General features: G+C 31.0%; 1 protein-coding gene across 1 annotated transcript in view; it reads left to right on the forward strand.

Moving 5' to 3' along the window:
- LOC118199574 (uncharacterized) overlaps positions 1-23,660 on the forward strand; it is a 317,346-nt gene that overhangs the window by 176,847 nt on the left and 116,839 nt on the right. Inside the window, exons 19-24 of the mRNA XM_085810256.1 lie at positions 78-209; positions 1,399-1,519; positions 2,631-2,648; positions 5,228-5,452; positions 15,306-15,466; positions 19,571-19,782. Coding sequence (XP_085666382.1) covers positions 78-209; positions 1,399-1,519; positions 2,631-2,648; positions 5,228-5,452; positions 15,306-15,466; positions 19,571-19,782 — 869 coding nt within the window. The remainder of the gene's footprint in view (positions 1-77; positions 210-1,398; positions 1,520-2,630; positions 2,649-5,227; positions 5,453-15,305; positions 15,467-19,570; positions 19,783-23,660) is intronic.

Consider the following 23,660-nt stretch of genomic DNA (forward strand, 5'->3'; position numbering starts at 1 on the left):
AAAATAAATAATGTATATTCAAATCCAAAAGCAATAATATTTTAGTCATTATGAATGTGGTGTTTTTAAACATTTAGCTGAGGATACCATGCTTGGTGACCAGTCATTGCACTATATGACCACTGATGAATTGAAAGCTTTGGCAGATGATAATACTCTTGGGATTGATGTCACTCGTGATGAAAGAGGAACAGATTCAACCCTTATAGGTAATTGAATAGTTACATTAATTACAATAAAGGATACTGAGAGTAATTTAGTTCATAAATATTCCTCTAATATTGCGCAGCGCGCAATGAACTGGAAGTTGATCTGTCAGCACTATCCTTATCTTCAGGGCAGATGTTTTTATTTTATTCGGCTTATAATTCCTTACTAAATATAGTATTTCATCTCGATATACTCCGTCTTTGATATGATTTAAATCAAATTCCTCGTCATTATAAATATCACGAATACAAATGAAATAGATTTCTGGTTGCAATTTTCTGATTTCGACTATGCGTAGTGTATGCTTTATGTATGAACGCGTTGAAAGAAATGTTTAATAAAGTAAACAAATAAATATTAAGCTTTTTTTTGTAAATTTTGATACCCTTTAGATCATAATTGCTCTTTATTTCATAAATTACGGTTTCATATTTTTAATTTTATAATTTCTGCATTCCATCTTACCAGATTTAAACTGATGATCTATAATCCGGAATCACCGAAGTCCCGATGAGTCCAGATTAAAGACTTTTGACTGTACATGATTTGTATTTTAATCGCACTGTAATGCGTTGAAATGGCTATTCTCACTGTAAATCTTCATTTTCTAATACATTGAGGATATCGTACACAGTTAAGAAGTTCAGCAGGAAAAATTAGAATTAATAATTCTATTACTGTCCCATACAAAGCACTCAAAAACTATGACATTCTATAAAATTGTAATCATTTAAAATTTACACAGGTTAATCATTTAAAATAGGTAAATAGGTAATACATTTCTAGACATCAACTTTCTTTTTCTCTTTCTTTTTTTTTTAAATCATGACAATGTATAGTTTATTATGAATTTAAATGCAAGAGATCTATATAAAATTGTTTGAAAAATATTTTTTTCCATAATAATAGGATGGGAAAGGGCATCCTGTAAAATTATAGTTTAAAAACTCAAGAAAATTATTTTTGTTCATTAAAGCGGTGCATAGGATGGATTTTTTTATTATTATGATTAAAATGTATAATTGACTAATTTCTTTCACTCATCAAATGATATAGAAGAACTATTATTGTAAATTGTTCAGTGTAATAATTTTAACTCTAGTGTATTTTATGAAGAATAATAAATTCCTGCTATCATGAAAGTATGATTCATTAATGAATAATTTTTTTATTTGTTATATATTTCAGCACCTTTGACTGCTGAAGAGGATCATTTAACTCCTCAACATGTTGTTCACCAAGAAACTACTCTCAGTAGCACTATGGCAACTGATAATGTTGATTTAGGACGTGCACCAGTGCATGCTGGGTAAGAAGTCATACTAGTGATTTATTTGTGCATTGCAAATGCTTTTTTTTTTTTTTTTTTTTTTTTGTTTCATTAAGCTTACCTATTTATTTTTTATTTGTAGTTGTATGACATATTAACCCTAAAATTAGGTTTATGAGATATCCTAAATTTTCTTTACTTTTCATTACTTAAAACAATTATAAGCATATCTGTTATACTACAATCTGTGTATTTTTTCGTCTGTGACAGTTCAGACAGTATCGTAAATATAAATACAAATATATGTTTATGCATGTAACAGATCATTCCCTGTGTCCAGTAACATTCTAATTAAGAATGTTTTTTAATTTGTGTAATGTGGAAACATTTGTGCTAACTGTTTATTTAACCTAGATTGCAGGTTTCTGAATTTATTCAAATTACTTCTGAATTTATGATTTTAACTTTCTTATGGATTAAACATTAATTATAAAAGAAGATTACACATCTTGTTTAACATTATATTGTATTGGATATTCTTTTGCTCCCATATTGTGTAGATTTGCTGTTCTGTACCTGCTTACTAAATCCTTAAAGCTCAATGATTACCATTCTCAGAAATGATTGTGCAGAATTTTATAATCATAAGAGATATAAATCTTGTTTAATAATAAAAAATATTAATGAATAATTATTGTTCTGTATTATAAAGCATGCCTTAACTATGCTATTATGATTATTTAATTAATTTTTCATACTCATATAAATTGCTAGTATTTATAATTAGGTGTTGTAATGAAAGTTAATTATAATTTAATTAAATGAAAGTTAAATTTTTATTGTTATGTTAGTTTTTCTACTTTTCTTCTGTCTTTTGCTTGGACGCGTGATTCATGTTGCCTCTAAAAGTAGTTTTGAAAACTGTTTTCATTATTGTATATGTTTATTCTGCATGTGAATTTGATTTGACATTTTTGCTGTCATGTTTTTGCATGTGAAAACCAATCCAAATTCCTGTTTAAAGTGCATGTGTTTAAATGTGAAAGTCTTGTTTTTTTGTGGCCTAAGATTTCCCTTGTATAATCGTCAACCACTTGTCCTAATAACTTCTGCTTTTCCCTTTTTTCTGCGCTGCATTTGGATCATATAGCAAGCTGAAATGGAAGACGTAAGTGCTTATATTTATTGTTGATTGGTAGTTTGTAGAAAACAACTGTGTTTGAGTTAAAACTGATGTAGATTTTCAAAATTTTTAAATATTTTTTTACCTTGTAATTAAAGTTTTGATTCTTCTAATACTCTGAGTAGTATAAGCTTTAAAAGACATTTGCTTACGTGAGTGTGACTATCTTCTTATCCAAAAAGTGGGCTGCTATATAATAACAGTGTATAAAAGGCTCATTAGAAAACATGCATCTCTTTTACACATTTCCAATAGTAAAAAAATACTTATTCTCTTAGATTTGTAATTACATAAACAATGTAGGGATGGATTGTTATATTAAATATTCATGCAGCATGCATGCCAGAAAAAGGAAGGGAATTCATTTCTGAAATTGAGTTGTAAATATATAAATGTGCAAGATAAAAAAATATGAAAACAAACTTCCGATTTTAATTGCGTGTAACCTCTTTTATTTTTTTTTTTAGCCGCTACGAAGCCAGCCTTCGTGTGGCTTTCAAATGTACCGGAAAGATGTCTAAATGCCAAACATTAAATTTAAAAACTTCACAGAGTTTTACTCTGCAGAACAACTTATTAAACATCCAGTATCCAAGAGAAATGTTAAATTTAAATTTAAAAACTGCACAGTTTTACTCTGCAGAACAACTTTATTAAACATCCAGTATCCAAGAGAAACTTTAAATTTAAAAACTGAACAGAATTATCTCCCTCATTTTTTCGAGTGGCAACAGTGCTGGCATCAGCAATAATGGCAACAGTGATATATCTGCAACAATGGCTGCATTCCATTGTTGCTGATATAATGAGAGAGAATTATTGATTTGGTGCAGTTTCATCAAAAAACATAAAATAATAATTTAAAAAAAAATCTGGTTCGAATTTTGAAAATTGCTTCGAGGTACTCTGGCTCTTTTCTAGATGCACCTATGTACCAAATTTTGTAGCTCTGTGTCTATTAGCTTATGCGCAGCACGATCAGTAAACACACAGACTGACTGACTCTTTCTTTTATATATATAGATTAAATTTGGAGACTTTCTCTATCTATCTTAGAAATAGTGCTATAAGTCTAAACTGCATCATTCTAATTAATCATGCGATCCTACGTAATGCTTAATGCAGATACATCTTGCCCAATCACTAAATAATTGTAAGCCAAAACTTTTTTAACTTGAACTGAAACTTTTTGACTCCCTCCCTTTCTCTGAATTGCTGTGACAATTTCACTTACTTTTCCTCCTGGCAAGTTGCTTTATGGCTACCTTCTTTGTTCACTGAATATGTGCTGAGCTAATAAAAATGTAGGATGCATAAGACACCCATTTGTATGTGAACCAGATATTGCGAATCCAGAATTGCTTTCCTCACTAATAAAATTATCTTTAATCTGGCCATGTCTGTTTTGCCAAGTTTTGTCACTAGGCATCTATTACGCCACCACCAAGTTCCAAGTCATTCATATCATGCCATATATATACGTGCTGAGAAGTAAGAATAATCATGATGGTTAAGCTATAAAGTATTAGTGAGTGGGATGAAATGAAATATTTAAAAACAATCAGCTGAAATCAGTTATACATGTAATAATTTAAATTTTTATATGTGAGTAAATGTTAAATTAAACATAAAATATTTATAAAGTATTTATGGAAATATTTCTGTTGAGAGTGCTTCATGACTAGGTTTGAAAACCATGCAAGTTAGTACATGACATTTTATCAGTTTCTAACCAATGCATAATGTTTTAATTTTTTTTTAACTCCAAGACATTGTGAAATACACATTTTTTATTTATCTTGTGACTATACCGCAATGAAATTATATTCTGTTATGTTTTCAAATGAATAAACCTATATAGATCTAATAAAATAAAATTTCCTTTGATTCAAATTTTTGATATGAGTTACAGTAAAGAAACTATAGTTTTCAAATATTAATTTATTAAAGATAAATAAATTTTGTTTGACGAGATTTTCCTTTGCCAGATATATTAAATTGTTAATTTTTAATTTTGTAGTTAATCTTTTTAATTTTTCAATCCCCTCAAAGTCTCCTCTCTTGTAATTTTGTGCAAATGTCTTAAAATTACTATTAGTAAGCTCATTACAGGATGCTAGATTTCAGGAACTTGTTAATTTCTGTATGTTATAAAAATCGTGCAATCGTTGCAAAAATTTAATCATCATGTAGCAAAATGAGTATAACAGCTAATAGGTAATTGTTCTGGCCTGGAAAAAGTATTTATATGAAATTTGTTTTCTATCTCTTTGTTTTAATATAGCTGAGCCTCTGTTAATAGACAATTCATGCATCTTAAGATTCTCAAATTAAGATAATATTGCACATTGTAAGAAAATATTATATATATTCATTTATGGTAATAGACAAAAACCTTGGTCCTATGAGTGTCTTCTAATGAGAAGTTCTGTTGTATTAATTTTAGTGTATTGGAAGTAATTTTTGGTGTCGAATACTGTTTTTGATAATGATGTTTTTATTACAGTATGATTACATAGTTTTATATATTTCATATTATGCACCTGATAATTCTGAATTTGCAGATTCTTGGTGAGCTTTATGGTTGATGCAAGAGGAGGGGCAATGAGAGGTTGTCGCCATTCTGGTGTAAGAGTTATCATTCCACCCCGTAAAGCTCCAATGCCAATGAGAATTACATGTAGATATTTAAGGAAAGAAAAACTTGCCTATCCTCCACCTTTGATGGAGGGTGAAGCTTGTGCATCTCGCATTCTTGAAGTTGGTCCATCTGGTGCTAAATTTTTAGGGTAATTATTTTTTTGTACTTTAATTTAAACTTACTCAAATGTTTCATTCTTTACCAGCAATCTGTATATCTGTATATATATATATATATAATTAATTAATTAATCAGAAGATTGTATGTTACATGCTTATTAATTTATTGGTTGCTGAAGAAGTTTTTTTATATCATCCTGACACTGTTTTGAGCTAGCTTTATATCATCATAAAATAAAATTTCCTTTGATTCAAATTTTTGATATGAATTACAGTAAAGAAACTATAGTTTTCAAATATTAATTTATTAAAGATAAATAAATTTTGTAGTGTTTGCAGCCTTTTCCTAATGTTTAGCTTCACTTCACAAATTGTTTGAAGATGGGAACATAATTTTCAAATTATTTGACTTTTAAATTTTAAACTAAGGAAATGAAAGGAGCTCAGAATATGCATATTACTTTTCTTTAAGCTTTTGTGGATGGGAAAGGAATTTGCTTAATTTAACTGTATAGAGTCCACCTTGTCTAGTTAAGGAATCCTGTTTAATGGAATTAATGCAGAAGGTCTCCCATTTCTGGTTAAGATGCAGAGTGGACAGTTCATACTGATTTGAATCAGAAAATACAGGATAATCTAGATCCGGACAAGTAAACCTTGAATATCGCCTCACAGCTAACAACTCTCAACATCAAGTTGTTAACTGTATATTGAAAGGTGCAATAAATGACCATTTTCCCTTAAAAAATGCTGTCAGTGTGACTTTTTTTTTCCCCTTCCAAAAAGTGAAACAAATGGCTTTTCTCAGCAATCAAGCATGAGGAAACATTCAATTCAACAGGATATGGCTCAGGTGACTAATCATTTCTCTCACTGTCTCATCTCTGAGAATATTAGTGTTGTCTAGTGTGCCAGCTGGCATGGCAGTAAGGGAGTTAGCTACCATAGTCTTGGTCCCAGCTTTGAATACTGAAGAAAACATTGATGTCTGTAAGTGTTCAATATCTTTGCAGCATGGGCCACTTTTCAGCACTTAAAATACTGTCAAGCCAGAGTCATTTTGAGAAACTGATACATCAAAACTGGGATAGACTAAATCTATTAGTGGGGCTCAACATTTGACATGCTGAAAACCTCAGTTGACTGGCCACCCTGTAGATGTAAACGTATGCTTTGTGATGGGTCTCATAGGCTACTTATAGACCAGTATTGCAAAGGAGAGAGACAATTTATGAAAATTAAACATAAATGCACTGGTATAGGACTTGGTAGACAACTTTTCCTAACTTTATTGTCATCTGGGATAGCATGTATTGAAGACTACACACTTCCTTCATGCCCAGGTTGAAGAAATATTATAGTTTAAGACAACTTAAAAATGAACCTATGATGCCTTATGAATGGATCTTTGGGTGGGCATAAAAGTGTTATAATCTGTGATTTCCAATTTTTGGGCTTAATATTATGATCCATGATGTCCAAATTTTTATTAATTTTATTCATTGATGATGATGCTTCAAATTAGATTTTATCATGGTATATACAGTTTATAACTCCAAATCTGATATCTTCCAAGTCTTATTTAATGAAAATCTTCTTGCTGATGTAAAATGTTGAGAAAAAAAGAAAATGTTTGGCTACTTTAGGCACCACTTAGTTTGTGATTATATTTGTCCATGACTGTTTTTATAACATTAACCTAATAATAACTTTAAGCCTTTAAAAAATATCCTACAAAATATCGATGAAATTTAACTAATGCAATTCAATTAGAAACCCTATAAATACTTAACTTTTGCATGATTTTAATCAGGAATAAAAGTCATTAATACTTTCTGTTATCTATCTGGAAACATTATACGAAAGTAAACGATTTGTTAAGGAAAATAAAAGCCATATAAGGATGGAGCAATAATAAAAGAAACAGTGTTAGAATTTGCAGAAGTACTTTTTGCAGATTTTTAAAAATAAAAAAGAAATTTGTTTCGGCCATAAATGCCATGCATTTCTCAGCTAAAACTCTCACAATGAAAATTGAAACAACCGCAAGCAACTTAGAAACCTGACTGATAAAAGATGCGAACAAATGGGCATTTTTCCCCTTGCAACTGGACAAACTGAAAGAAACATAAAGCACATAAAGCTTAGAAACATAAGCACAATTGGCAGTGAGTGTCAAGATGATCTTTAATGAATTTACCATAAAAGAAGTGTTTCTAAAAATCTGACCGCTTAAAGAGCGCACGTGAGAAAAGGATTTATTTTGTGCAATTAATGTCTTTGATGCTAGAATGCCGATTCAGAAATTATCTTCAGTAACAAATGAGAGTGCGCAAACCATGACAGGAAAGAATATAGGATTCATTGCTATATGCCAACAAGATCCTTTTCAATGAAATTTATTGCGCATCACTCCATTATACACCATGGTGTGCACAAATCATTGAATTTGAAGATGGAATTTCTGTTGTTACAAAAACAGTCAATTCAGTAATAAAGACAAGTGGAGTGCAACATAGGCTATTTAAACTGCTTTGGAAAATGATGAAGATACATAGTTTACCAATCTTTTTTTGTACACTGAGGTTTGTTGGCTGAACAAGGGAAACATGAGTGATTTATCAATTTGTTACCACAAATAAAAGAATTTTTAGCATCCCAAGGAAAAGACTACAAATAGCTGGAAGACAAAAACTGGTTAGCAAATTTGTCTCTTTTGACAGGTTTAACATTGAAACTTAGCTAAATTTGAAATTACAGGGCAGGAGTAGTCCTGTTGCTTATATGATAAGCACTATCAATAGCTTCAACTTAGTGTTGGAATTGTACTTAATGTCTTAAACATTAAGTACAATTCTAACTTTAATTAACAACTTAGTGTCTTATGTTTACAGCAATTTTTAAATATTTTCATTTTAACGGAAAATTATCGAAGTAGTAAGCTTGCCAAATGTTATGTTAAAATCTTACGAAACTAAGATATTTTGGAGCTTCATAAACATAAATCAGTATCTTATTTTAAAGTAAGGTAAAGAGTAATTCTTATTGCTCAAGTATCTATAATTATGAGACGTTTTCGAATATGACTTATTTGAAGTTGTTATATTTGAATTATTCGTGGGTAAAGAAATGACATAGTCCAGGTTGAACAATCAAGTATATATTGGGAATATTTAGATTATGTGGAAACAAGCACCCATAGCAATGCACACCAGATAAGGATGAAACAACAACAACATTACTGTTGTCAACTAACATAAGGTAAATATTGGGACTGGCACATATATATTATTTTTTTAACATGCCCCCTTGCCAGTCACATTATGTGCAAGATATTTACATACTTCCATAAAAGAATTAATCACGCTGTGGTTTTACACATTTACAGAACAGTGTAGCTTCTTTTACATGCATAAATACTATTGACCTCTACTTATGAAATATATCATTAAATGAACACATATTAAATTATACTAGGAAACACAATGTTTACATAGAAATAATTAAGAAAAATTTGTATCTAGGCTTCTTTCTAGAGTTTTAAGTCAAGTCTCTACACAGTTACAACCATAATGGTTTATGTTCAGTCATAAACTTCGATGGAGATAATTTTACGTGCAAATCCTGGCATAGTTCATGTCACGTAAAATTTTTTTTGAAGTCTGCTCTTGGTTAGAAGATTAGCGAGATTGTCGCTGGATGGCACATGATCAAATACAATCACATTTTCATTCACCAGGTCTCAGAAAGTCAAATTTAATATTGATGTAATTACTTCTTTCAGAAGTAACATGGTTCTTGGTTAAGAAGATTGCTCCCTGGTTGTCGACTAGCACTTTTTGAGGTGAAGCAGCTAATTCGCTACAGATTTCCTTGATCAAATTTTTAATCCATAGAATTTCCTTGTCAGTGTGACACATCACCACATACTCTGCTTCTGTCGATGATAAAGCTATTGTGGATTGCTTCTTGCACAACCATGAGATTGGAGCACCTGCAAGTAGCATTATGTAGCCACTGTAAGATTTATGGTCAATTCTGTCACCTTCCCAGTCAGCATCTGAAATAAAAGAATTTTTAGCTGAGTAGACTTGAAGTGGCTCACCTGTCTTCTGGAATCTCAACTTTCTATGTCGCGTTCCCGTTAGGTATCTTAGAATGTGCTTCACACCTCTCCAGTGTTCTTCAGTGTGTTTTTCATTAAATTGGCTCATGTAGGTGGAAAAATAAGCCATGTCTGGGCGAGTACCATAGGTCAGATAAAGGAGACTTCCTACAGCTTGTCTGTAAGGGATTTCCTTGCTGTTTTCTTTGATTTCCTCCCACTGTTATTCATCTACCTTCTTATATTTTATGATGGGGTCCAGTGGCACATTTTGCTTCAGTCATTTTAAATGTTTCTAGGATTTCTGATACATAAACGATTTGATCTAGTGCGTATGATCCATTTTCTTCTTTACATATTTACATGGATAAGATCTGGCTTGCAGGACGTAGTTCCTTGACATTGAACCTTTTCTTGATGCTTTCCTAGAATTCATTTATCTCTGCCGTGTTTCCAAATATCATTAGGTCATCAACATAAACTCCCAATTATAATGTCCTCATGACAAAAGTAAATACAAGGGTCTGCCCGTGATCTTTTCTGTCCATACTGGATCAGGAAGTCATTCAAGCAAGTATTCCATGCACGTTCTGATTGTCAGAGTCCATAAATGCTTTTCTTCAGGTGGCAGACAAGATGTTCTTTCCCTTTCTCAATGCAGCCTTTTGGCTGTGCCATATATGTCCTCTTTTAGAATTTCATTAAGGTATGCAGCTGTCACATCTATTTGGTGAACCTGTAGGTTTTTCTCTGCACCTACGGCAAGCAGTAACCTTAAAGATTGAAGTTTGATGACTGGTGAAAAGGTGTCTTGAAAGTCCACTCCGGGTATTTACAAGTAGACTTTTGCCACCAATCTGGCTCTGAACTTTGCTCACTTCCCGATCTCGTCTTTTTTTCTTACGAAACAACCATCTGGATGGTATTACCTTAGCTCCTGGTAGTTTCGTACTTAGTTCCCAGGTTTGAGCTTGAGTGAGGTTCTGAATTTCTTCCTCCATGGCTTTTAAATGCATGTCAGCTTCGGGTGATTTCAGGACATCTTTTAGAGTTACTGGGTCCTCTTCTTCAGATTGTTGTATCTGTTGGGCATCGTACAGATAAAAATCTTTGAAATGTTTATGAATTCTGCTATTTCTTTTTTTACCTCTCTCAGTCCCATGGGTAGGATTTCTGGCTGCTGCTTCAACTTCAGGGTCTAGGTTGTTAGCAACGTCTTATATCTGTGTAACTGATTGGCCTTCAACTTCATAATGTGGAGTATTTTCAAGCTGTAGGTCTAGACATCTTTCAGAATTTTGGTCAATCGGATCTGTATTTAGACGTTGGGTTTCATCCGAGTCATTTACATCAGGAGTTATGTGATCTAGAGATAAGTCACGAGCTTCTGTTTCAGGTAGGTCCAAGGGAAATTCTGATTTAAAGTCTTCAATTTTAAGAGTAATTTCTTCTGCAGGATTGTCACACTTAGCTTTAAGGGGAAAACATTTTCTTCAAAAATGACATCTCTGCTGACAAAAAAAAAGTTTCTTCTTCAGATCATACAATTTATAGCCCTTAACTCCTTTAGGATATCCCTCAAAAACACATTCTGTAGCTTTAGGATCAAGCTTGCTTCCCCTTGAGCGTGAGCAAACATGGCTCCAGGCTCTGCATCCGAAAACTCTGAGATGGTCTGTTTCGCTTCCAGACTCTAACCATCTTCCCTCTGGAATATCACCATCAGTTGCCATAAATGGGTGCCATGGTTGGGCATCTTGTTGTGGAGATAGGCTGCAGTGGCCATTGCTTCAGCCCAAAACCTGTGATCTGCTCCGGAGTCGATAAGTAAGCATCTTGTCGTGTTTATCAATGTTTGGTTCAGTCTTTTTGCCAAACCATTTTGTTGGTGTGCATTGTGTACAGTTAGTTGTCTTTGGATCCCATGCACAGCGAGGTACTTGTCAAACCTTTCACATTATATATTCCCCACCATTGTCATTTCTCAGGAATTTGATTTTTCTGTTTTGGAGATTTTCTACCATGCAATGGTACTCCTTAAATTTTTCTAGTACTTTTGGCTTTCATAGAGAATGCCGTGGCATAGTGAGAAAATTCATCCTTGAAAGTAACAAAGTAATTTGAGCCTCCAAAGAAAGGGGAAGAAATTTTACCAACAACATCTGAATGTGTAACTTCTAGGATGTCTTTAGCTTTTGTACTAGCGGCCCTTTTAAATTTCTTCCTTTTCATTTTCCCCTGGATGCAGACTTGGCAAGGTGCATTTTCTAATACTGTTGATTTCAGGTTTCTGCCAATAGGGATAATATTTTTTGTTGTACAAGAATGTGGATGACCAAGTCTACGATGCAGTAAGTCAGCACTTTCAGTTTTCGTAATGTAGGCAGTTGTCATCTTTACTTTGATTATGTACAGTCTTCCCTTTTTCTCAATAGATAGAAGAGTGTCTCCATTCTTTGCACTTTGGCTTTTCCTTCAGCAAATTCTACTTTTAAGCCTCTTTCTTCAATTCTACCAATGGATAATAGATTTCCTCCTAGTTCTGGAACATATGGGACATTTTCAATAGTGATGTTTTTTTCTCCATCTTCTTCTCCAGCAGAAAATGAAATATTTCCAATTCCAGTGACCTTTATTCTTACTAAATTAGGAACTTCAACTTCAGATGTGTACTTCTTAAGGGGTGAGAATTTTTTTGGTCAGAGGTCATGTGTTCTGTAGCTCCACTGTCTAAAATCCACAGATTATTTTTCCTTGATTTTTTTTCGTTTGCCAGAAGTGCAATGTTTGTCTTGAGGTCAACTGAAGTTTTGGCACTGTTTTGGTTCTGATATTTGGCCTCTTCACAATTTTTAGAGATGTGCCCCCACTGGCCACAGCTGAAGCATAATTTAATATTTCTTCCTTAGTTTCTTCTTCATTTGGCCTTTTAGCTGCATATTTCTTCATGGGTTTTCCAAATGCAGTCTTCTTCTGGTTGGTGGCAAAACTTTTAGGGTGAAAAGCTTGTTCTTCATGATACACTTTGGCTGAACTCTCCTTTCTAACTATATGTTTCTCTTCTACGAGTAGCATTGGTTTCACCGTCTTTTCCCAAACTTAGGATGAGCGATTCATAACTTCTGGGCAGTCCCAATAGCATCACTAGGGCCACTCTTCTATCTGTGAAGGCATATCCACCATTAGCTAATTTTCTATGTAAGTCCATTAATCTTGCTAGATAGGATTGGACAGACTCATTTGGCTTCATATTTATGTTAAAGAATTCTCTCATAAGTTGCAGTACGTGAAGCAAACCGAATTTTGTATGCATTTCATTTAAACAGTTCCAGGCGTCTCTGGCTCTAACACGATCTTCGATATCATCTAGAAATGTATCTTCAACTATGAGGAATAATAGGGTAAGAACTTCGTCATTCTTTTTCCTCTCCGCTTCATTCATTTCAATTCCATATACGGGTTACACTGCTTCCCAACATCTCTTCTGCACCAGCACGGCACGCGAATGGATACATCATGTGTGATAATTGTCACCATTTAGTTTCGGCATTTTATAATCTTCAGATGTTGTTCTTCAAGTAATACATCAAGCTAAATTCACTAGAAATTTGTTTTATTTACTTTCTCAAAGGAGGGTTATCCAGCTCACTTTAGGTTCACAATGTGGTTGGGTTTCAGCAATCCTGGATCATAATGGCATTTCCTTTTGAGCTTCGTGCTGATAACATGTTAAATTTGAATTATTCATGGGTAAAGAAATGACATAGTCCAGGTTGAACAATCAAGTATATATTGGGAATATTTAGGTTACATGGAAACAAGCAATCACAGCAATGCACACCAGATAAGGACGAAACAACAACAACAACACTACTGTTGCCAACTAACATAAGGTAAATATTGGGACTGGCACATATATATTATTATTTTTCTTAACAAAAGTATCATTCAAAACTTACTAATTTGCACTTAGATAATTGATTAAGTGTATACAACTCAAATTATATTGTCAATTATAATAAGTTAGCCAACAAATTACAAACCCAAATTTCACATTGACACATCAAACAAAATTAATTTAAAGAGCATAAATTATAAATATTTGTTTAGTTCAATAATGTTATATCTTTTAAACAAAACTAGTTTGCGGTATGATGTTTGATTATGAAACTTTGAATGGGTGGAGCCCACTAAAGATTTTAAAATTTTATAATGTGCTCTGGATGACAAAACGTTGCTGACTCCTAGTTTAAAGGACTTTTGCCAGAGCATTTTTACTAAACATTTTTAAAAACTAAGGCCTTATTTATATGGTCACTTGATCTTGACTTGTGCAGTGCTGTTCTTTTGGGATTTGCTTCAGAAAGTGGGTGGAAAGTATCTTTTTTAGTCATTATGTTGAAACTTCACTTTTTTTTTTTAAATCAATAGCCATGTAAGTGTTCTTCAATTCATCATGCTTCATGTTAGTTAGAGGCATTTTCAGTTCTTCAACTTCCTTCATTTCATCATTTATTTAAAAGCTGGTATGCTTAAACAGTTACTGTCTTTTCTGATTTTATCTGACTGACATTTCTAGGACTTAAATATTGCCTTAAATCAAAATCAAGATTTTTTGGCAACATATCTAGGCTATCTGACAACTTCTCTACTCTGTTCTGACTTGCTTCAGTTTGCTGACATTACTTTAGTTTAAAAAATATTTTAAATAGCATTAACCAACAAGTTGAATACAGTAAATAATGTAATATTCGATGTTTCTTTATGCAAATGGGCACCATTTTTGTAATTTGATAATGATATCTAAATGATCACATTAGGCGGTGCCTACTATATTGATATTTGTGAAGCTTTTATAAATTGTATTGCATTGTGAGCTCCAGATTCATGAAAGTACTGAAAGTAATGTGAAAATTCTTCCCATTCTTTCTGATTCTGTGTGTTTCTGGTTTCCGAATTTGTTAGAATTGCCATATTTTTGGCACTTATTCAAGTATACTCATGACAACAGCCATCTCACATTTGCATATAACATACATTTGTTTGAGTATACAAGGATTTACATGCTTTATCTGATATTTTGCTGAGTAGCATCCACTGGCTGTGAAAATGTAAACATCAGTCATATGGATTTTTGTTCTTATAAAATTTCTTGTTTCTTATAAAAGGATTATTTTTATTATTATTTATGAATGGAACCATACTTATGTGGCATAAAGATAGCCAGAAAATTTTTTTTCTCATTGTTCAAAGTTGCCAGTACTCATTGGCGACTTTTCATGGAGCTGTGGATAACCAGAAAGTACCATTCTTTTCTTATATCCTATTTTATATTACTGCTGCTGAGAAACTTTTGAATGTCTTTATTTATGACAAATTTTTGTGAATTTAAATATGTTTAATATTTTTATTAATAGCTCATAGTATGCTTCACAATATGGCCTAGATAAACTTATAGTATTTGGTTGTAATTTTAAAATCTTTGATTTATCAGCAATACAATAATAGTAAGAAACTTCAGGCTGTTTAGTTTGCTGTAATGTCATGAAATGTATTATTTCAAATTTTTTTTATCTTATTTAAAGTTAAACTTAATTCTAATCATTTAATGCTTAGGATCTTGTGTTTCTTTTATAAATCTTGTATTAAAAATATATATTCTCATTTACAGAAGTTTATTGCTTAATTTTTGATAACTTTGTATGGTTATGTATATGTTAATGTTGGTGAATAATTGTGACCTCTCCCAGTAAAATATCTCAATCTCTGAAATATAGGCCAGTTATAATAGAAGTACCACATTTCGCATCCCTTCGAGGACGAGAGCGAGAAATTACCATTTTGAGAAGTGACAATGGTGAATCCTGGCGCGAACATACTCTTGAGGCATCGGATGATGCTGTCCATGACGTTTTCAATGAAAGCTTTGAAGGCGAAGGTATTTTCTGTGCAAATTATTGAAATTTATTTAATCTGCTTTTAGATGATAAAAGGGTACAGAATATTTTCCTTGGAATAAAATTTCAAGCTTGAATTTTAACATACTTTTTGAAGAATAATATACAGTATATGAAAAGGAGTGTATTGAGGAAATTTGATTACATTATTTGGTATGTCTAGTATTTATTATTAACTGAGAAGAAATATAAGATTCTTCAGAAAAAAAGCGAACTTTTCGATTATTGAAATAAAAGTATAAATTTTTTTAAGCTATTCTTTTTAAAATAAATGTTAATTTCTTTCAAAATAAATGGTAATTTTTTGGAGTTTTAATATGTTGTAATTTAGGGTTTAATTACAGTGAAGTGTTTTCTTCTGTTGATTATTTTTTCTTATCTCCAGAATACAAAAAGTGTATGTTTATATATATGTATATTATGGAGAGATATAAATATATGTATAGAGATATAAATACATATATTATACATATAAATATATGTATATCCATATATTTATATCCATATATTTATATGGAGAGATAAAAAATTGAATAACTATTAAAATTCAAACCATTATTTGAATAAGGTAAATTAGAAAAGTACAGTCTAAAATGGAATAGTTGACATTATAGTACTGTGCAGAATTGAAAGCTACAGTTATAAAGGTTTTGTCATGTACCAATCTTTCCTTTCTATGTAGTTAATGAAAAGTTTTTGAAAAAATGTTTTAAATGCTAAATATTTATTTAAAAAAATCAAAAACAAAATGAGCAAGTGAAAAACTCCATTTGCAGAGATTAGAGTCAACTTAATTGCAGAATAATTTTCATTTCAAAATTAAATATATAGTATTGTAAGATAAATAAATAATGTAAAGTACAACAATAGCCAGAAAATTTCAGAAGCTGAAAAAGATATTTTTAGAAGAAATAAAATATATTCCCATGTACTAGTCAAAATTGTGATGAAAGTATGAATTGTATAAACTATATATGCATTCAATGTAAGCTCTATGTAGAATGAACAGAAGAGTCTGCTTGAATATGACCTGTAATATATTTAACTAAAAATATACCTGATGTGGAAGATTTGTGAGAGAAAAATATTAAAACTGAAAATATGTATTCAAAAAATTAAGAAAGGAGTAAATTTGAACAGCATTGTCTTTTCCTCCCCAGTTTTTATCATATTGAGTTTTCATAGTGACTTTATATACAATTGCTAAATTGACTAGATTGTTTCTAAAAATTCAAATATTTGAGATTAACTTAAATTAATTATTTCAGAATTAATTCTTTTTTCCTGTGTAACGTATTAGTGCATTTATTTTTTTAATTATATTATTTTCCAGGTTTAGGAAAAATGCATGATTAAATCAGTTTTTGTTACGATTTAAATTAATAGGATAACAATTAATGAGAGATTTAGAACTTCCGTGTTTATCAGAAATAATACTAATAGTCAAAAAGAAGTCATACACAATGTGGGTCATTTCAATCCCTCTGTTATAGATGAGAGAGGATATAAAACATGTCAATACTAAATAATAAACATACCATTATAAACGGTTTTCATTAGTTCTTGTATTTTGTTCCATTATTTGATTTATGCTTAAATTTTGTTAATTTTCTTTATTCATAAAATTAATTGTTAATTACGAGAAGAATGGGAATGATTTTTGTTATAGAAAGACTTTCTGATATATTGAATTGATAAGTTTATGATGTTTTGAATCAGCTTGTATTGATTGCATTGAGCTTAAAATTAATCACACAGTGCATTTACTTAAGAATTCCTTCCCTTCATTGTTCACTGTCTATTTCCAATTGTCAAGCAGTTTTTCATTTCTATTTCTGTAAAATTCTAGTTGTTTGTATGCATCAGATTCGTCCAGGAAAGATTATGATTACGAATCATTATTTTCATTTGCTAATCATTGTTTACGAAGGATCTGCCAGGCAGTACATTTGATTGTGATCTGAACAGGTGATTATTTATGTTTGAGAAATATTCCCATGTTTGGGAAATATGCTACATTTTAAAAAACCTCCCAGTTAAGCTATTGAATAGCAAATTTAATTGTGTTTGCTGCATGTGAGGTGGCATTGTCCATATGAATGAAGATGTATAATTTGCCCTTTTCTTTTGAAATTCTGTTTATACAAAGTAGGATTTCTCACAGTAGCTAGCTGCACTAATAGTCCAATTACCTGGCATCAGTTCACTGTACATAGCACCTTACATATCTCAATGCAAAATCCAGAGTGTTGGACTTTGCTTAGGCCAAAATTTCAACCATGAAATTTCATTAAACCATTTTTAGACTACAGTACAAAGTCTTTAATCCGCACTTGTCGGGACTTCGGCGATTCTGGATTAATTTAAATCTGGTAAGATGGCATTCAGAAATTATACAATTAAAAATATGAAACCATAATTTATGAAATAAAGAGCAATTATGATCTGAAGGGTATCAAAATTTACAAAAAAAAAGCTTAATATTTATTTGTTTACTTTATTAAACATGTCTTTCAACATGCGCATGCATAAAGCATACATTACGCGTAGTCGAAATTAGAAAATTGCAACCAGAAAACTATTTGATGTGTATTCGTGATATTTATAAATGATGAGAAAATTGATTTAAATCATGTCGCAGTACATAGAGATGAACACTACATTTAGTAAGGAATTATAAGCCAAATAAAATAAAAACATCTGCCCTGAAGATGAGAATAGTGCTGACAGATGAACTTCTAGTTCATTGGGTGCTGCGACCCCCCCCCTGCAGAGCAGTGTGAAATTGATAAACAGATTTCGTGAAATTGATAAACAGATTTCGGAATGGTTAGAGAAACAAATCACCTCTCTGTCACTTTCTTCATGAATTTATCCATTTTTGCAGCAATTCCACTTTTTGTTTAATGGACATCGAAACATGCTTTCACTTTGTAGATCCTTTGGCAGTTCCAGAATTGGAAACTCAACAAAAACAGAAAAAAACATAATAGAAAGTTCAAGCTTACTTTTTATAAAATTGCTCTAACAGTCTGCAAAAAATAACAAGCCAGATCCAATTAGAAGATTAAGGAATAACACAATCTGCAACATTAACTGAAATAGATAATTAGATAATTTTAGCCTAGCTTATACCGTCCATTATACATTAAATGCACATGCGTAAACGCATTATGTGTTTATGCATGCACAGAAAGTTTGTAGCTTTGATGTCCGGATGATAGATCATTCCGGATAATGGACGTCTGGATTAAAGACTTTATGCTGTATTAACAATATTATGGTCTCCATATGTAGCACAGATTTGCCTTGAAGCTTTGCTGCAGTGTGCTAAACCTTGGTCAGATTCATACAGAAAAACATTTCGAAGATGCTACTTCTTTTCAACTTGATACTTCAGACCTTGAAACAAAACCTAACTAACCGAAGCAAAAACCATTAATAGTAATAGGGATATGGGCTGTAATGGCTACAATTTAGCATATTAAACTACATTTTTTTCACAGAATATTTAAAAATATTCTGTGAAAAAAAATTATGAATTTATTTATCAGTCCAGTGTTTTAGGTAAAATTACTTTTAAGTAATGGGTTGCCCAGACAGTATAGTGGTTAGGGGAACCTGACTACGATACCAAAGGGTCCGGATTCAAATCCCGTAGAAGGCATGGATGTAAAATTGTCTGTCCTTTCATAAGAGGTAACGATGGCTGCCTTATAAATACCTCCACAATAAAATGGCCACCACATCTGGCCTTGGAAGTGGCCAATGTCATTATAGGCAAGTGCCCACCCTTGAGGTAAAAAAAACTTTTTAGTAGTAGAAAGAGGACAAAGACAACTTTTTATTAACATACCAAAATGCACATTTTAATCCTATTCATCTACTTGCCTAAAGAAGTAAGGCACATTTCCTCACTTATTTCAAACAAATTTTAAACAAATAGTAATTTAAAAAGTTTAAATCTTAGTTAAAAATGGCATATTATTTAATTACATAATTTTTATGCATTTATTAGATCACATATTTTTATTGTAAGTCTATTTTCTTTCTGGTAGATACATAATTCAATGTGTTTCTTTCAGAGCTAACTGCTATTGAAGACTTGAGTACAAATCGCATCACTCGCATTTTGACCACAGATTTTCCACAGTATTTTGCTATAATCACACGTATCAGGCAAGAGGTTCATGCGATAGGTCCAGAAGGGGGTATGGTCAGTTCCACAGTGGTTCCACAGGTCCAAGCCATTTTCCCTGAAGGTGCCTTGACGAAGAAGATCAAAGTTGGACTTCAGGTAAACAGCTGTCCTAAGGACAAAACTGATGCTGGCATTCATTCTTCTTCACCTAAATTGGGTAGGGCAATACTTTCACGACCGAATGCATTGCTTCCAAATCATCATGCTCCCCCTGAGAAAAAATCCTCTCTGAAACCACAGAGACCAAAATCTGGCTTTTTTGCTGAATTTGTTCGACGCACATGGCCCAAGCTAGAATTGTTCTCTTTTATGTGAAGTTGCAAGCGTAACATTCTAGAGACTTTAGCCATATGTGTAATTTGTGATAGCAGTATTGTAAATATTTAATTTATTACTTTTTATTGTTTCGTTATTATATTTGTTATTTTTTAGGTTATTTAATAATTCTTAATTTTGTTATTTATATTTTTATTTTTTAATTTAAAAAATTTAAATATTAAAGTAACAAATAATAAACAACAGGAATCATCATAATATGAGAATATTCCCAAGACTGTAGCTATGAAAATTAAATAAAATTACCTTTGTTGTGTGCAAGAGGGGAAGGGGTGAAATGATGAAAAAATGTGTCCTTGTAAGAATAACAGACAGAAAATTATGAGAATGTTTCAGCTAAATGATAGAAAACAAAACCTCTCTAGCATTCTCTATAGAGCAAAAAGTAAAAAGAAAGAAACAAATTCTTGAAAAGTTGCCAGTAACGAGAGATTAGAATTCTCACCAGAACTGACAGAATTTTATGAATATGAAACAACTGCAGAGAATATATGATATGCCAACTTTGAATAAGTTTGGTGATAGAGAAAAAGAAAATATAATTATTTGACTGCACTGGTGGGTGGTAGAGGATTTATGAATTTTTCCAACATAATTCCTTTTTAACTTCAGCTTTTCAAGAATTTGCTTATCAGTTGCTTTTCAGATACTTTTCAGTCAGTAATGGTGCCAGTAGATTTGTTCTCTGTAACTTAGTAGCAACATTTTTGATGTTCTTTGGTTAGGCACACTTCTACACCTCATGTAGGCAAATTTCTTTACTCTATCATTTTCACTCATTGCAACTGAAGATGATGATTCTATTTAGCTCTCAAAATTCTGCAAATTTACTCATGTTACAGTTCTTGTTGTTTATTATTTGTTATTTTATCATCTAGTTCTTCAGCACATTCTTATTGTTACATTTAGAAGATTTGTTATACTTGAATATTTATTAAGTTATTTTTTTCCATTTAAAAGTGGGTATCTGTAGAGTCTTATTAGATTAATTTCTTTTTTATTCAATTTACTATTATAAATATTTTTTATTACTCTTCATAACAGTTCTGAGTTTCCTTTTTCTGGAATTTGAGTTCTTTATTTTATAGGTAAATTCTGCAAACTGCACATTTCCTCTTCAAATATATTTTTACAGTTGCATTGTGAATTTTAAACTATTTAAATTTTCTTTTTATCTTTCTGTCTGTTTTTGTTTATTTTTAATTTGTTACTTGAACTTTTATAACCTTAGACTCCTAAAAATAATCTATTTGAAGTACTGAAAAAGGCAATATTTGTGAAAAGAAAGGAAGCATATATTTAGCTGTATTTCTGTTCTAGTCATTTTAAAATTTTTTAGCAGGTTTTTGTTGTTGCTACACTATTCCAATGCATTTATATGGAATATGAATTTTTTTATTTTGTAGAAAGGTTTTATACATGTTCGTGAAAAGAAAAGTGGAAAGTTATTTTTTTTCCTGCTCTTCTGATTGAATGGATTTCTAAATATGTAAAATAAGTTTTGGTGTCATTCTAGTGAGAAATGTTTATGTAAATTATTATAACTATGGAATTATTCATATTTTATTGAATCGAGATCTGAATATTTTGTGACAGTTGTGAAATTTTCATCATAAATGGGTTACTGCTTAACTTACTATATGTTATGGAAAATGTTGTGTTGAAATAATATTTTGTTTCTTCAGCCAGTTTGTTTTTTGCAAACTGCTCTTGGATGAAACACTAAAATTTGTAAATTTAATAGCAATTAAATTTGAAATATGTCTTTAAAGCATTCTTTCATCATGATGATTTTCTTAAAACATTTATAATTTCTACCTCCCTTGTTTGATGGTTTTTCTGAACCTATGACAAGTGCCTAACATCCAATACTCATTTTTTGTGTTTTTTTTTTTTTTTTTCCTTTCTCAAATTGTGAAATGCAACTTATGAATTTTCATAAGTTTTATATGGGTTTATATTAGGCTCAAATATGACATTAGAAATTTAGATGTAGTGTTTGGATTCTTGATATAGTACATATATCACAAAAAATCGTTAAGAAAGGAGTTTTAATTTAAGAGATAAGGAAAAAAATAGTTAGAAAAACTATTTCATTAAAAAAATTAAATCCTTGTGTAAATTTAAAACTTTTGATTTTTACACTTTATGTATACGGTTTTCATTTAAAAAAAAATATGTAAGTAATTGTGTTTAGTTGCCTGAAATATAAATGTGTAAGACGTTATCGCATCCAAACAAATAAATATTTTTAAAGAAAGAAATATATTATTTTGTCAGAAATTCAGAATGTACATTTTGCATATTTGATAGCTGGGACCAAACTTTCCTGTGTTTTAAGAAATTGAATTTTTCTGTGATTGCCTATGTTACTCATCTTTTAAATGAGTAAAGGGTATCCTAAGTGGTATGATCCCCTTTACAGATTAAATTATTTTGCTTTCTTTAATTCTTTAATAATGCAAATATCATGTTAATGAATGGAAATTTATAAAATCAGAGTCTATAATAATTATAAAACTTTAGCTAATAGAAGCTGTTTAAATACAGATCGTCACAGACCCATAAAACTGTGATGCTCAGAGGGTTAAATAAAACTTAAGTATTTAGATGAAAAAAATTCTTCAAAAGGTTCTATTAGTTGTATAAAAATTATATAATTTTATTTTATGAAAATTATGTATGCTAAAAAGTATGCATGTATGTGATTGTGTCTGGTAAATTATACTTTTATTAAATATTTTTCTGTTTACAAGAAGTTATTTACTAATTATTAAAGCTAAATTACTTGTGTTTTTTGTGATAATATAGTGATTAGCAGCATTTTAGGAATGCAAATAAAAGAAAAAAATCAGATATTAAGCTTTGACACTTCAGTTTTTAGTAGACATAATTAAAACCTGCAGATAATATACTTAATATTGTTTCGATCTTTCTTAACTTTATGTAAATGATTTGTAGTAATTAGACTTTGAATAATGTGTATAAAAATGTATCTTTGTAATTTTCTGCATATTGTACTTGTCTAATCTGCTTCTAATGTATCAGCATTCTTTCACTAACATCTGTCTATACTGAATACATTATTTTCTGTACTTAATATTTTAACAATAAAGATAACCAGACATTAAATTTGTGTATTCTGTCTTTTCTTACAGGCCAACTTACATTACTCACTCATCTTTGTGCACTAACAAATCCTTTTTAATAATTCATGCTTACATCTTTGCTTACTCCTTTTTTTCTCTAAACATTCATAGCTCATCTAAATCCATTGTGTAAGAATTTTTAGGAGTTTTAATGTACCATCTGAATAAATATGTGTGGACAAGATCTGATTTTGAGTAATTGATCTTTTAGCTATCAAAGTAACACATTTAGTATTGTTGCATCTAAGTCATTGGTTATGCATAGCTAATCCCCATCAGATATTAGGGGAAAGTTTTTGGTTAGCCAAAAACATAAGAATTAGCTTTTATCAACCTAATGATTTGTCCAAATATAACTAGTTACAAATTGAGTTTATTAGTAAGGTTTAATATATCTGTGTGATGTGTGTTTCGGTATATATTATATGATTAAGTAAATATGTAACCAAGTTTTAACTAACTACATTTTTTGTATTTATTATTTTAAAT

The sequence above is a fragment of the Stegodyphus dumicola genome, chromosome 2 (genome assembly GCF_044657685.1).
Source record: "Stegodyphus dumicola isolate Sdum_Otavi_A_Nest chromosome 2, ASM4465768v1".
In the NCBI taxonomy this organism is placed as follows: Eukaryota; Metazoa; Arthropoda; class Arachnida; order Araneae; family Eresidae; genus Stegodyphus; species Stegodyphus dumicola.